The sequence below is a fragment of the Pygocentrus nattereri genome, chromosome 1 (genome assembly GCF_015220715.1).
Source record: "Pygocentrus nattereri isolate fPygNat1 chromosome 1, fPygNat1.pri, whole genome shotgun sequence".
Taxonomy (NCBI): Eukaryota; Metazoa; Chordata; class Actinopteri; order Characiformes; family Serrasalmidae; genus Pygocentrus; species Pygocentrus nattereri.
The window spans coordinates 51,826,888-51,843,703 of NC_051211.1; the positions used below are offsets into that span (position 1 = coordinate 51,826,888).

Here is a 16,816-nt window from a genome sequence, read left to right on the forward strand (position 1 = left end):
CTGTGTGTTTATGTGCGGGGGGTTGTGGGGGGTAGAGCAGGCGAGTGGTTTGATTATGCACGCAGAGTTCACGTTAGGATGCTTCTGTAGCGGCCACAGAGTCCGGGAATGACTCGGTTTACCACACAAAGACGTAACAGGACAGGCTTATTCTCTGGCAATATCCACTTTTTATTATGGCTTGTTTCTCTTTGGGAGACTCGCTTCCAGGTTCTCAAGTAAATCTGCAGACACGCCTCCAAAGTTCAGTCTGAGAAGCTGGTCAATCATTTTCTGAAGATATCAAACCCATTCAGTGGTGTTGAGGTCTGGACTCTGGGGTGGTCAGTCCATCGTTCAGCTTCTTTGTTTGATGTGTCCGTCTCCTTTTCTCAGTGAGGTTCTTCTTGATCAGCTACACGTCCTTTCAGACCCACAGCGCTGAGTGGTCTTCTCACAGTGGAAGGATGGACAGAAACACCTGTGGATGTTTTCAGACCTGAAGCAGCTTGATTTTCTCCTCTCTCTCAGAGATGAAAGCTTTAAGTGCTGTTTATCTGATGGGGGAGTTTTGAGGTCTACCAGCTCTTCCAGGTGGTTGTTAGGAGCTTCATTTTCTCTGCAGCTTTTCATCCTTTTCTGTAAACTCCTTTTTTTCATACTCATTTTCATTCTGATTCTCTCATTTATTATACAAGACAATTATTTTATATCTAACCTCCTCAGAAATATCTCTGGAAAGATGAACAACTTGCACTGAATGGCCATTTTGACTGGAACTTAAACGATGTCTGACTTTTGTACAGTACTGTATCTATAGTTTCTTTGCACTTTAAGATGTATTTCAGCTTTAACCAGCTCAACTGCTGAACCTGAGACACAATGAATAACAATCAAATGTCTTTAATGACCAAAACAGAGGGAGTACAAGCTGCTGTCACTTTCACTAGCCTAGCCCAGCTGCTGGCTGCATTTAAACTCATTAAAAATGACATTTTCTTCAGCATATTCTTTCCACACTCTCAGAAATAAAGGTGCTAAACTGTCACTGGGGCAGTGCCCCTCTTGTCACTGGGGTGGAACCCTCAAAGGTTTATCTCAGTACCTTTAGTCAGGGAACATCACTGAACCATAATCCACTGAAATGATCTGTTCTAAGCTGGACTGACTCCACACACCCCGCCTCGCCTCGCCTCCAGCCTTTTATTCTACTGCTCTGGTTTAAAACATTCAGTTATGAAAAGGTACAAATACCAACTTTTCACCTGGAGAAACTGATTTAAGCTTCACAATCAGACCTTAAACCCACTGCTGTACCTCCAAGGTACACTTACACTGTTTGTACCTTGATAAAGGAAGATGTAATGGCAAGAACTTGGCAATATGATACGTACATATGATGATACTCAGGTTACAATTCAGTATATCATGATGTATTGGGATACTATAAGCAAGGCCATATATTGCATTTTTTTTTCAACCTAAAAAAGGTAGACTTGCTAATGCTAACATGCCCTAATGCTACTTGTTTAAGTTGGAGTGCAAGAGCCTAACGGCTGAAGATACAACACTCTCACCTACAACACCTGTCACTGTCTGCCACACATTTTTGGATGTACACTATTAATTAATAATTGATTCTGTGTTTTTGAGAATCGCTACAGTATCACAAAACATAATATTGCGATACTCAAGTGTATCAATATTTTCTTACACTCCTAATTCCTACAGGCAGTTGTGGTACAAGGCATAGTTGAAATGTTGCTCTGTCAAAATAACCTGAATAGGAGCTTTATTAACATCACTACACTAAAGAGTTAAACAGAGACCGTCCAAGGGGGTCTCGGATTTTAGGTGAAAACCTTCACTGGGCATTGTGTCCGGCGGGGTTTTTACGGGTCAGATACAGGCTGGTGTGAGGCAGCAGTTACACATGTTTGTTTGTGTGTGGAATCATCTGATTTTCTCATGAAAAGTGGGCCTGTTATGTGATCCGCTGCTCTAATGCAGCGCTCAGATATAATTTGTTTTGGGTTGCCTGCCCCCCACCACCACCACCACCACCACCAGCACCTTCATCCCCTACACCCAATCAAACGCTTCTGCCTGGCTTTTAACAGCAAAGCTGGTAGCCATAGTTACAGCAGGCGGAGGAGCGAGCAATTTATCTCCCGCCCTCAGTGACGCCCGCTTTCTAATTTATGCTGCAGTGTCCGTATTGCAGCGTGTGCTGAAATGGCACCATTTCTCCACACACCTCTTCTCACCCCCCACACCCCCCATCTCTTTCTCTCTGTCTCTCTCGCTTCCCACACTTTTCCCAGACGGCACTCTAGCACCTTGTCTCTGATTTATCTGCCTGCGTATGTGCTGCATGTGCGCGTTTGTATGTATGCTCGTCAGTTTACACCACTCAGTTACAAGGAAAAGCTTGATGGTCCAACCTTCTCACCTTCCACAACAGTCACTACACACATCATTACTGACTGAGCTACATTAAACCAGCCCTAATGGTGTGGGTGTGTGTGTGTGTGTGTGTGTGTGTGTGTGTGTGTGTGTGTGTGTGTGTATATACATATATATATATATATATATATAGTGTGTGCTGCAGTATAGATTCCAGAACAAAATCCTAATGCGTGGTTGTAACTTAGTAAGTTGTGGGAACAAGATAATTAAGTTGTAGTTACAAGAACAGAGTGACTTAGTAAGGGGTGGGAACAAGATCATGCCTTATTAAGCTGTGCTCAAGGCTTAGTTGTCTCATTCCCATACCTTAGTAAGGTACTATTTGGGTGGATCGTTCTCAGCACTGCAGCAACGCTGATGTGGTCCACCAACCAAAATATTCAGCCAACAGCGTCCTGTGACCACTGATGAAGGACTAGAGGATGACCAACACAAACTGTGCAGCAGCAGATGAGCTGTCGTCTCTGACTTTACATCTACAAGGTGGACCGACAAGGTAGGAGTGTCTAATGGAGTGGACAGTGAGTGGACACAGTGTTTAAATCCATTAGCACTACTGTGTCTGATCCACTCATACCAGCACAACACACACTAACACACCACCACCACGTTAATGTCACTGCGGTGCTGAGAATGATTCACCACGCAAATGATGGGTCCTGATAATTGAAGAACAGGGTACTACAAAGGAACTACAAAGAGCTAATATATGGTATATATCTCCTGCCTTCCGCCCAACGATCGCTGGGATAGGCTCCAGCACCACCCCCTCCCCCCCGCGACCCTGAGGGAGAAGCGGCTTAGAAAATGTGTGTGTGTGTGTGTGTGTGTACATCATATATATATATATATATATATATATATATATACACACACACACACATATTTCTGTCAAAAGACACAAACAGGCAGATGACATGCATTAAACTCTGTCTTGGTTGTTTACGTGATAATAAGCAATCCATAGCATTAGTAGAAAATGTGGCGAGATTAATTCCGGCCGTGGCTGGCATTCAATGAAATGCCATTACAATAATAGATTGACTCTCTGAGGAAGGCAATTTTGCATTTCAGCATGTCTGCCTTTTATCAAAGGGGCTAATGAAAAAATTGCAGCCCCAACTGAGCATCTCAGCTTTTTAAAGGGGTGACTCTTTAACCTTATTGTGTGGGCCAAGGGAGTGGGAAAAAATCTAATAAACGACTTATTAAATTCTAAACAGGTTATATCTGAATCACAGAGAAAAAGTCCAAATTATGGTGTCACCGTGCCACGGCCAGAGTATTAAACATCCTGCGTAATAATTCAAATCAATCAGCGACCCAGGAGAGTACATGGCATTTGTAAATATTACCAGCCGAGCTGTCAAACAAATTAATAAATTCACTGTTCCCTGCGACCAGATCCTGGCACTGGGCACGTTAAAGGAATATTTCATGCAAAAATGCTGCCATGGCTTACAATGAGTGGAAGCTAAATTATGTAAATGAATCCCCAGTTAGTATGATTTCATTCGCATAATCCCAGCTGGAGCCCATTAGTTAGTCATTGATTACCAATGGTAACATTTTTAAGGTAGTCTATACACAGTAGATAAGCAAAAGTAATGCAACGTGTCATATCTCTGCAGTATCATATGTAATTATTGATTGCGTAGAAATCCTTGCTACTGTCTTCTTATTGCTTCAGTACTGTGGCCAGTACAGTGGGAATCAACTGAATGACCCCACTTTATTCTGAAACTGTATACTGTGCTGAATGTCACAGTTAGCAAAAAATGGTTTTGAATGGTGTTGTATTGCATGTTATAAGTGATTGTACAGCAAATGATACTAAAACTACATGCAGAGTCTTGGCCGTCAACCTAAGCAATATGGATTGTGGATTTGATCCAGGCTGACGATGCCATTTTAAGGCCATAATGTCATTACAGAAGGTAGACTATAAGTCAGAAAGTGTCCAGACGCTAATTACTGAATTTATTTACTTCAAGGTGCACCAATGGGCACTGTGCAGCAATCACACGAGCCTAAGGTTTCCATGCCTAGTGCCAAGTGGGGTATAAAGCCCCTCAGTGCCTGGCTGTGGAGCAATGGAACTGCTTCCCAGGAGTGATGGAGCTCCTTCCAATACCTTTGGGATGAGCTGGACCTGACCTCACGACCTCACTAATGAATGAATGCAATTGAATCCCATAGCAATGCTCCAGCATGTATTGTATAGCCTTCTCAGAAGAATAGAGGCCGTTACTGAAGCCAAGGGAGACAAACTCCCTTGATTCCAGAAGAAACGATGGAGGAGCGGGTGTCTACCATTTTCTGAAAATATCTAGTGTACTTAGCAACACGTTGTTTCCATCAGAAAGCATGTTGATTAAAAGCATTAGCCAAGTGATATAATAATAATTCAGGGTGGGTGGTTCAGTGGTTAAATATAAGCAGCGCAGCACTGGCAACAGTGACTAATTGTGACAGTAAGTAACTGTGATATTTACACGCATTGCCAGTGGAAAATGGAGGGTTAGTAATACTATGATGGCTTACCGCACTGCTACAAGGAATATCCTTCACTTTGAGCCAGGCCAGATCCAGCGTGCCTTCGCCTTTGTAACAGGACTGTAGCCTGTCTTTAATTCGCTCATTGATCTCCTTCAAGGAGAACACGCACAAGGCCGATTCCTGGGATGTTTCCTTAGGCCGCCGCTTCTGGCCTTTAGAGAACACAGCGTAGAGGACATCATCGTCTGGCCCGACCTTCAGTGACTGGGCCAGGATGGCGCCTGCTTTGGACAGGTAGGCGGCCTGCAAGAGGCGATACTCCACACCACCCTTCACACAGCCCAGTGGGACCTCCACGTAAGAGTTGAAGGCTGTGTCGTCCTTGCAGAGGCGTACCAGCTTGGAGGTGTACACCTGCTCTCGGCCAGCCGAGGACGAGCCTGCTGCCGGGCCGCCACCCATTTCTGGCTGCAGTGTGAGGAAGTAGACGAAGTTGCCGCTTCCAAAGCCGTAGATGTAGTAGATGTCGAAGTCTGGCACCACAGTGAAGGTGTCCGAAGGGATCTTGATCATAGAAGCCACAAACTCGTCGTGAAAAACATAAGCGAACATGCCGTCCTCCTCCGAGTTGCGGGCCAGCTTGCGGCTGGAGATTGTTGGGAAGTACTCAGGCCTCCCATCCACCGCTGTGGCCACAAAGAGCTTGTCGGGCGAGGCATCACCGTAGGACACAATGACACCAAAGACTGAGCCACTCTCGTTGACTCCCGAGAGGTAGTGCTCTTTCTTGTGGAAAGGTTCTCCAAGCTTAAAGAGGTCATCCAGGCGCAGCAGCTTACAGATGCCCTGGTAGAGGCTTCCGCAGGCCAAGAGTCGGTTCTCCCGGTAGTCCATCAGCAACATCTTGTTGACGTTGTTGGTGAGTGTGAGCGGCTCACTGCAGGGCTGCACGATGCGTGGTGGGTAGCAGTTGCGGTTGTCCTCGTCCGGCCCGGTCTGGTGCGACACCTGCACTTCCAGACTTGGTGACAGTTTGTAGATGCGGTTCACCGCACCAAGGTACACATTCCCATTTCGGTGGTCCACCGCCAGGTGGTTAAAGGTCCATTCTCCATTCTCTGCACGAAATGTTCTGTAGTCCTCGTCTACTTTAGATGCAGCGGAAGGCTGCTGTATCCTAGAGGCTGACAGGGGGAGCAGCAGGACAGAGAAGCAGCAAGAAACAATTAGACAGTTCAGTTTTCTGTCGTGGGAAGCCATTGTCCTGATGATACCACGGGGAAGAAGGTCTCAGTCAAGTACTTGCAGCTAATCGGTGTTCAGGCTTCTCTCGGGTCCGGACGCATTATGGACCTGTGGAAAGAGACAGGCAAAGATATTAGCTTGTTGTGAAACACATACAGGCAAGGCAAGTGTCATGTACACACACATCCCAAACGCCCTACAAAAAGAGTGGTGGCAGGAGAGATGGAGGAGAAAGAAGAATTGACCTCAGAAGTCAAATTATCCCACACCGCATGACAGTTTCCAGCTATTTCCAAAGTGCAGGAGTAATTAGGTGAGGATGGTGAAAAAGGCACTCAGGGAGAGGACACCGCTGGCATGAATAGATGCCATTCTCAATGGGAATAATGCATTTGCCCCAGGAGTTATCAGTGCAGACGGGCACCGCTTCTTCACGAGTGCCCCACCTCACAGCCAGGCCTCTGGCCCTCTAATTGATTTTCCCCTCTGCGAGCGATTTGCACGCTTTGGCGATTTTCTCTCTTTTCTCCCGATAGCGCGGCTCACCCACTGACATCGCTAAGGGAAGAGACGGAGCTTGCAGATATGGGCATGCCTGCAATGTTTATGAGCAAAGGTAAATTGCTGGGCCAATTAGAAGGAAAGCAAGAGGAAGGGAGAGGAGCAGAGAATAGGAGAAAAAAGCAGATTGCCTGCTCATCCTTGAATCATTTATTCATGCAGTTAAAGTCCATCCCTGTGGTCTGCACCCTGCCCACACAGAGACACAGAAGGACCATCAATCCAATCATGTTTACCCACAGGTCGAGTCCGGCACAAAGTCCGGTGACTTTTTCCTGATCATCAAGCTAATAGCGCAGCAGCTATCTAAGCTAATGCACAGAGCTTTATCACGACAGCAAAAGCTAGAATCCCCAAGTGAAACACACTTTACAGGAGTTTACGAGAAAGTGCGGGAGCAGGATGTACAAATTGTGGCTGTTAAGCAAGCCAGCAGCCATCGCACAGGCTGGCACTTAAGTGCTGGGTGCACAACAGATATGAAAATCACAGCTCAGCCACTGTACTAGGCATTAAGACGTTAGAGACTGAAGGGCAGCCACCACACAGTTATGATTAGCCATTGAAACAGAAAGCAGCCCCACACTGAGGGAGAGCAGGAGGCTGTGGTGAATAATAAAAGGGTCAGTACCCCAGCCATTCAGAGGCAGCGTCAATCTTATGACGGCAACGTCAGCTGTGTATAGGAGGCAGTGGCAGGAGACAGACTAGTGTGAGTAATTTGAGCGGTGGGGGATAATGTTGGCTGATGGCAAACTGCAGCATGAGGAAACCACTTCACAATAGTGCTGCACACATTATTGACATTAAACCCCGTTTTACAGACCAAGAAGCAGAAAAGGCAGCCGTGAATGGAAGAACATGAGTCTAATTCCAGCAAATATCAAGGACGTATAAAAAGAAGAGGCATGGATGTCAACGGTACACAAACACAGACGGAGCATTAATGACCCTGAGCATCGCCGGTGCCCTCGGAGAGCACGGCTCTGACCCAAACAACCCAGTGACACTTCATTATCTCCCCATCAGGCGGCCGCGTTTAGCTCCTATTTGTCTTTGCCCGCTGATCAGCCCACACCATTAATTAAATCCACAAGCTCATGTCATTCCATACATCATCCTGCACACTCAACACTACTGCTCCTCTGTACATTGTGATACAGCATCCTGGGAAAAAGGTCAAAATATGTCCAAAATGCAAAGGGCTTACGTTAGTAATGGATTTTAGCACGAGGGCTGCCACTGCACTGCAAAAAAATGGTACCTTGTCAAGTAAAATTATCTTGCATATAGTCAATAAATCTAATATTTCTCCTCTTGAGACTGTTACAAGCTTCATTTAAGATTTAACTTATTTTTAGACATTTTGTACTTGATATTAAGTATAAATTCTCACTATATGGCAGATCATTTTACTTGTTTTAAGAAATGTGCTTGAAACAAGTTATGTGCCAGTATAGTGAGATCATTTTATTAAATAAAATAAGTGCACAACAATCTCAAAATGAGAAATATTAGATATATCAACTAGATTTAAGGTCGTTTTACTTGGCAATCTGCCATTTTTGGCGGTGTATCAAATACAGACGGCTCATGCCAATTAGTTCCATTTAGCTCCTCTTACTTTTTTAGTTTTGAATTTTGCTCAGTTATGCTCTTAAATACTATATTATAAATTCATTGCTTAAATCAGTCATTGCTTAAATGACTGAACTGAGCTTTGACTGTGTAAACATGCAACAGGTTTCATGCAAAAAAATTCTCACAAAGGGTTCATTTGTTGAAGGATGCAATGTTTATGTGGAATATTCCAGTGCTAATATAAATCAGAGTTATTTTTGCGAAAGGTTTGATGTAGTGCACTCTCCTTTCAATCAAATCTATGAATTTTATATTTCTACATGCACACCAAGCACTTAAAATGGCTTTTCAACTAGCATTTTATACAGATTTTTTGACCCTACATTATATGTTTCTTCTTTTTTTCTTGAAAAAGATCAGTTATGGGGAAGTGATGTTGTATTTTAGAGCTTTTAATATGTAAGAAATACATAATAAATAAGGAAAGTCTATTAAAAATTGTAAAATATTTTACTGAAAAACAACGAAATCCTTAAAAGGCTTGATTCACGGCAAAATATTAATAAAACAGTTGCGCCCATCAGACTGAATTTAATCAGTATGCACTATCATGGAAATGACTAAATAATCAATGTCATAAACTGAGGTAATTTAATCAAGTCATCAAGTGTAATCGCATAACCTTATGCACTCATTTCATATACTCATTTACTGCATAGGAAGCTCATAGGCTTTGGTGCAGCGTGTGCCACACTAAGCCAGATAGCTCAGTGGTCAGTACTGGTGGCCAGGCCTGTGGCGAAAGCTTCCAGGAACAGGGCTTACAATTGGCTAATCTGCAAGGTCATCCAGAGGGGGGGGCTTATGATTGGCTTATCCTGGCAAGCCCCTCCCTGTGGGGGCAGAAGGGTTAGGATCGCTGTGAGAGAATGCCAACTGGCAGGAGCAGACGAGGCCTAGCATCCAGAATATAGAAAGCCATGCAGCAAGTTGACCTCCAGCCCTCGGAAAACTGAGAACGAGGAGAGACATGTTGTGTATGCAGTCAACTGGCAGCCAAATAGGCCTCTGGAAAGCTCACCCACCCACGCACAAACGCACATGCATGGACCACGGACCACATGCTGCGTGCTCACATCAAAGTGTGCTAATGAATTCATGTTTGGAGTCACACACTCGCTCTCTCACTTCAGAAATATGGGGAAAACGTACTGTACGCGCCAAGATTAGCCCGTGCGTTTTGGTCTAAAGCAATTGGACGCTTTTCATTTTGTTCATTTGTCTTAGCGGGACGTGGCCACCGATAACGACGCATCACTCCGTATAGCTCCATTGTCCTTCAAGACAAGAAAAGACAAGCGCATAAGCAAGTGTGGCTGCCTTTGTGTGCTAAAATTGTGAATGACTCGACGCGAGCTTCTTCTGCAGAGGATGAAAGAGAGCGTGCGGCTGCAGAAGCTGTGAAACAAATCTGGTACACCCGAAGGCGAAAGAGCAGGCTGCAGGTGTATTGATTTCACCCTCCACTGAAAGGAACAGGTGAAACAGCTGAGAAGTGAGAGTCAAGGTGAAATTTTCAAACGGAAAGACAGGTGGGTCTGTTCCACGGCAGAAAGTGAGTGTGCATCCGTCTCAGCCTGAACCTGTGTTGTGTGTGTGTGTGTGTGTTGTGTGTGTGTGTGTGTGTTGTGTGTGTGTTCAAAAATTCCTTTTGTTACTACACTGTTAGAAGTGAAGGTTCTGCGCAGGTACATTTTTGGTTCATGAAGGTACAAACAGTGTAAATATTCCCTCAAAGGTACAGCAGTGGATTTAAGGTCCAATTGTGAGCCTTAAATCAGTTTTTCCTGGTGAAAAGTTCACATTTGTGGTACACTCTCAGAAATAAAGGTGCTAAACTGTCACTGGGGCAGTTCCCCTCTTGTCTCTGGAGTGGTTCCCTCAAGGGTGCATCTCAGTACCTTTAGACAGGGAACATAACTGGACCATAATCCACTGAAATGATCTGTTCTAAGCTGGACTGACTCCACACACCCCGCCTCTCCTCCAGGATTTTATTCTACTGTTCTGTTTTAAATCATTCGGTTATGAAAAGGAACAAATACCAACTTTTCACTTGGAGAACCTGATTTAAGCTCCACAATCAGACCTTAAACCCACTGCTGTACCTTTGAGGGAACATTTACACTGTTTGTACCTTGATTAATGAAAAATGTACCTGCACAGAATCTTTATTTCTAACCGTGTACAGTTATCTTCCCTGACTAAGGGAACTGAGATGTACCCTTGAGGGTCCCACCCCAGTGAAAAGAGGGGCACTGACCCAGTGACCTTTATATTAAATGATAATCAATACATCATTGCACCCCTCATGTAAAAGGAAGCCCATCCAAACAGCCCTTACATGCAGTTACGAAATAAACAAAGTTTGTGATAAAGACCGTATCTGAAACTCCTCCCTCCCACATTTCCACGATCCCATGTTTTTGCACCGCACCACCTCCACATTCCCCCTGACCTCTCTGCTCATCTCTCGGTCCTTTGGGGGTCTTCTGGCCTTCTGGTATAAAGCAGAAGCCAACAAAAGACTAACAAGCAACGCTCACACTATCCTCAGATGCTCATGGTGAACGTTTTAATGAATCAAGTGCTCACAGTCTTAACAAACAGACATTGTCTACCCTCTGCAGTCCCAGTTGTGCAGTGCCTGATCTGAAACCACTGCTCTGAATGCTCCATCTGTCTTCAATAAGACAGATTTCCAATGGGCTTATTTGAGGCAAAATCTTCAAATCAATGAAGCCTCTCTAATCCACTCACCTAATACATCCCAGCACACAAACACAGACAAAAAAGAGACTGCAATGGAAAAACAAGCCCGATGAGGTCATTTGATTACAAAACAGGGCTGATAAGGGCTGTTGTGTTGACATATGATGAAAGACGGAGAAGATATATTTAGTCTGCTAAAAATATTCAGAGCTGCTGAATATTTTGTTGTGTGCCGACTACACAAAAGAGAACGCGCTGTGATAATGTCTGGCCCTTTCTGCTGGTGCTGGATGGTGACCCACTGCCCCCAGAGCACATCTCCTCAATGCATAACTGAATACTTATAGGATTACAGGGTTCAGAGCTGGGAGAAGGAACCACTGCTTTGCAGTGTTGCTGTCCTACAGTTGCCATATACGCTTTGAACCGGTTTTAATGTCTTTCAAACAGTGAGATGGGTCTTAGGACCAAATCTACAAGCGCATCTAGGAATCATGGCATCTCCAACCAGATACAGGCTCTATATGTCTATTTAAAGGCCACTTTTGGAGCTAATTTGTACTTTTCTTGGACGTAGGAACATCTCGCCTCAGTCCCATGAGCTCACTGCCAGCCTTCCATTAAAAGCTTCATATGATGAAACATTCTTACTTTGTCTCTCCACTGAACTCTCAAATAAATGCAAGCAGGCAAAATAAGCACAGAAATGATCATAATAGCCTATTTATTCATGTAATTTCTGTAATTTGGGACAAAACCTCATGAATATCAACAGCATTGTATAAAAGTCTATGACTGGCTGTGTTTACATGCAAAGATTTTTGCTAATCTGATTGAGACTGAGGTGTTTATGCTCACTCGACTCGACAATCTACGGAAAATGTCAGTTTCCATGCAAACTACAAGTAATCCGATCCAAAATGCCACACATGCATAGAGAACCGCTTAGTTTACATGTTACCATGACAACGAGCATCACGTGAGCCCAGTCAGAGTGAGATGAGCAGCAGTGAGCAGTGCTTGTGTTTTTACTTCCTTTAAAATGATGTCAGACTCAGGAAAACGTCCTTCACATGTCCTTATTAAAGAAGGCCGAGTAGAAGACGTCGTTTTCTGAGACACATAAGCTGCACGTCCGTCCCACCGCAGTCTTTTTAAAGATCAGAGCGTAAACTTCGTCTCCTCTGCAGACCAAAGTTTGAACGTTATAAACTTTCACTACGACACAAACACACACGTGCAGAATGTACTTAAACCTTCCGATACGGAATGTAATCAGATAGAGGCATTTACACTGCTAATATTCTTCTATTTAACTGATTATTTACAGGATTACCCACCTTGTTCAGTCACATTCCGAATGGCCTCAATCAGACTAGTCTATTCCGACTGAGGCGTTTACATGGATTTACATGAGGTGTTTACATGGATTTACAGGAGGTGTTTACATGGATTTACATCTATTAGTTGGATTTTTAACAGAGTATTAGGCTGCTTGCAAATATGGCTATTTCAAGTCAAAATGGTCATGAAGTACAGAAACTTCAACAATTAAATATAATATGCACTTTTTTCACATGTCCACCCTTTAGCTTCATAACAACTTCCATTCTTTTCAGGAGACTCGCTTTCAGTTTCTCAAAGAAATCTGCAGACACACCTCCAAAGTTCAGTCTTAGAAGTTGGTTAAATACACACACACACGTATATAATACTATATTAAATACACATAAATAAATAGCATACTGTGTATTACAAATAATACATACTCTGTAAACAGTTGTTCAGGGTTGTGTTTCGGATTTCAGTAAAGGTCCAGTGATAATGAAAGCTTGTTTAGCTGTTTAGCCGTAAATGCAGTTATGAAACGAAAACTAATTTAGACATTATTAATTTAGATAATAAAGAGGACGCCTTGACATTTCAGGCCCTTTCTGCTGGATGGTGACCCACTGCCCCGTCCTGCACAGGAAGCAAAGCAAACATAAAAATGAAACAATAAATAAGTAAACGCTGCTTGACCATTCATTATCAGTCATGTGGGTTGTGGTCACCATTCGCACAGAGTGACCTTCATCTCCACAGACGTCCCCTGCACGTCTATCACCCTCTGAGAGGTCCATGGTTAATTAACAACACAAATCCGCCTTTCTTTCAGTGAGTAAACATCTCTGTTCTTCCTGCTTCACTCCTCCTCCTCCTCGCTGTCAGTTCTTTTTTTCCTTCTTCAGGGATGAATCCCTCCATCTGTCCATAGGATAGAGTGATCAGATGGAAGAAGGGCTGGACTAATGAAAGCTGAACAGAGGGTCGTGTATGCGCCACTGTGAAAGTTGAACAGCAGGCCGAGGCTATGTGTGTGCGTTCCGCTTGTCTGTACGAAAGAAAGAAAGGAAGGAGGAAAGAAGGAACATGACCCTTTGTGCATGTGTGACATGTTCTAATCAAATTTGAATTGCACTGTTCCAGGATAATACTCTTAGATCAGGCCAGCGGGATTAACTCTAGATTGTTCTGGTTGCCCTCCCCCCCTTCACCATCCCCCCCCAATCTTCACTCACATCTGATGAGATTCGAGGTTGAACATTTGCATAGGATCTGTGCTACTGGCTAAACACTGCCGCTTTGAATGTGTTCCATTGGCTCACAGTCGCGTATAACTGCCTGGAAGAGCCTGGCTCAGCAACACACAGCAGATCACAAAGGACCAACCACTCCATTCCCAAAGAGAGGTGACGAACACGTCAAAGCTCTGGCATTAGGTCCAACCAACTGCCTGGCAGCAGGATTTAGGTCCATCCTCTGACGGAAAAATAGGCGCTGTTTGCGGGATAAACTGTTTACTGAAGTGACAAAACCCCTCCGAGGAGGGCGAAAAGGCCTCTCTGACCACAGACGTGGACATCATTGCTTCTGCACCATCACAAAACGTTCGTACATCCTTGGACAGCTTAAGCTTAAGACATCAACAGAAGTTCCGTAACAATGTAAGAAATTGGCTCTACATAGAACCATGAAGACTCAAAGAAGCCTTTGCATGATTAAAGGGTTCTGTGCATCGTGAAAAGGTTCTTCAGATGGATGGAGCATGTGTTGTATATGGTTCTATATATGACCTTTTTGAAAAGGGTTCTATAATCGCACGAAAAAGAGATCTATTGTTATGATGTCAAGTTTGTCCCAATAGAACAACCCTTTTTGGTGCTATATAGAACCCTTTTCAAAGAGGTTATGTGCAGAACCATCTACAGCACATTCTCCATCATTTAATCATGCAGAGGGTTCTCTGAGTGTACACAGTTCAATACAGAACCGTTTTCTATTTTTTTTTTACTAAAGAACCCTTGAAGAACTATTTAAACTGCTAACTGTAAAAATAAAATCAATATAATCAACATAATCATTAATACAACTAACTGATTAAACAGTCTGTAAAGAAACACTGTATAACCGCTATATGATCTTTATATGAAGTTACAGTACTGTTCAAAAGTCAGAGACCACCTTCATTTACTTACTTTCCTGTGAAATCAGCCATCAAGTTTTCTCATTTTCATGTAATAATCGAGCCTCCTGAAAGGAACGGACGCTGTGACAAAGGCAAATGATGGACACTTAATACTGAAACAACTGACTGGCCACCACAAAGTCCAGTCCTCAATGTTTTTAGTTAGACTGTGAAAAGCAGAAAATGCAACCAACTTCTAAGACTGAACTTTGGAGGTTGCTTCGAAGATTTGTTTGAAAGCGAATGGTGGACACACTAAATATTGAAGTTTCTGATATTACGTTTATTTGCTGAGGCTTCGGTGCAATTTTCTGTTAAATCTATCATCGCTGGCCAAAGAAAAATGGTAACTTTACAGGACAAAAACGAACTTTCAATGCAAGTTAATGTAAAGAGATTTTATTTGAAGCAATTTTGGAGCATTTCTATTGGTCCAATTGCAATATTGCCGTTTTTACACAATGTAAAGGACAGCTGCTCATCTTAGATTATGCAGAAATCTAAAAATCGCAAAAAAAAACTGATCTACTTGGGTTTTCTTCGGACTGGTTGATTTTTCCCCTGATGCTGAAAGATGATTAACTTGTGACCATTTTGCGTGGTAACTGAATAAATGAAGGGTGGCCTCTGATTCTACAGTGCTGTACATACTTAGTATAGTAATATATACTGTATATATGACCAGTATGAATATATACATAGCACTGTTGTTGGAATAAAACCTCTTATCTCTAAAATGGTAATTTTACAGAAGGAAAAAACGACTTTATTTCTAATGTAAGTCAATGGAACCAGACGTTTTCCAAGTCATTGTGGGCCGTTTCTTTTGGTCCATTGATCATGAAATTTACACACAGGTTTTCTTCCAACAACAGCGATAATATGTTTTGTTACAAATCGTTGCTGTCCAGTGAAAACCATGTATCTCCAATTTAGATTTTTAGTCCTCTACATCATTTCAACACACCAGCTGTGCTTTACGTTGCGTAAAAATGTCATGATGAATGGACCAATAGCAATAAAATCTCTTTACACTGACTTACATTGAAAGGTAAGAGTGTTTTTGCCTTCTCTTGTGAAAGTTACTACTTTAGAGATGCTTGTTTTTCATTGGACAGCAACGATATTCATTGGCTTGATTGTACTGACTGATATCTTCATATCTTCACTCAGCCACTGAAAAACGTTTATCTCATACACAAATCGCTGTGCCCGAGTAGATACAGACAGAGAAAACACACAGATAGGCAAACCAAAACACAACAAACCCCCCGTCCTTCATATCTCAGCATACGCTGCATGTTATCTCTCATCAACCTCAGCTTTAGCTTCCTCTTATTGGGTTAGAGTCTGTTATACTGTGCCGCCAGCTCCCACCAAACAGCACCTGCTGCCGATTTATTGCTGATTCTTTAACGAAACTCTACTCAGTCAAACAAGATTAATTCATATTAATTCAATATTACCATACATACTGTTTCTATTCTTTACAAAGATGTGCTGCATGTTTCCTTTATACTCCTCTTTTTGCTTTTAATGCTTATTGAATATCACAGTATATGGAATATATGATCAGTACACGGAAATAAGCTGGTAAAATATGGCCATATATGGAAACAGTCCTGTGAAATAAGTCAGCATACTGAAGAAGTCCTGTGAAATAAGTCAGTATACTGAAGACGTCCTGTGAAATAAGTCAGTATACTGAAGAAGTCCTGTGAAATAAGTTAGTATACTGAAGAAGTCCTGTGAAATAAGTCAGTATACTGAAGACGTCCTGTGAAATAAGTCAGCATACTGAAGAAGTCCTGTGAAATAAGTGAGTATACTGAAGAAGTCCTGTGAAATAAGTCAGTATACTGAAGAAGTCCTGTGAAATAAGTCAGCATACTGAAGAAGTCCTGTGAAATAAGTCAGTATACTGAAGAAGTCCTGTGAAATAAGTCAGTATACTGAAGAAGTCCTGTGAAATAAGTCAGTATACTGAAGACGTCCTGTGAAATAAGTCAGTATACTGAAGAAGTCCTGTGAAATAAGTCAGTATACTGAAGACGTCCTGTGAAATAAGTCAGTATACTGAAGACGTCCTGTGAAATAAGTCAGTATACTGAAGAAGTCCTGTGAAATAAGTTAGTATACTGAAGAAGTCCTGTGAAATAAGTCAGTATACTGAAGACGTCTTGTGAAATAAGTCAGTATACT

General features: G+C 42.8%; 1 protein-coding gene across 1 annotated transcript in view; it reads right to left on the reverse strand.

Annotated features, from left to right (window-relative positions):
• Nucleotides 1-16,816, reverse strand: part of plxna4 (plexin A4) — a 432,713-nt gene that overhangs the window by 389,160 nt on the left and 26,737 nt on the right. Inside the window, exon 2 of the mRNA XM_037538616.1 lies at nt 4,993-6,300. Coding sequence (XP_037394513.1) covers nt 4,993-6,207 — 1,215 coding nt within the window. The 5' untranslated portion in view covers nt 6,208-6,300. The remainder of the gene's footprint in view (nt 1-4,992; nt 6,301-16,816) is intronic.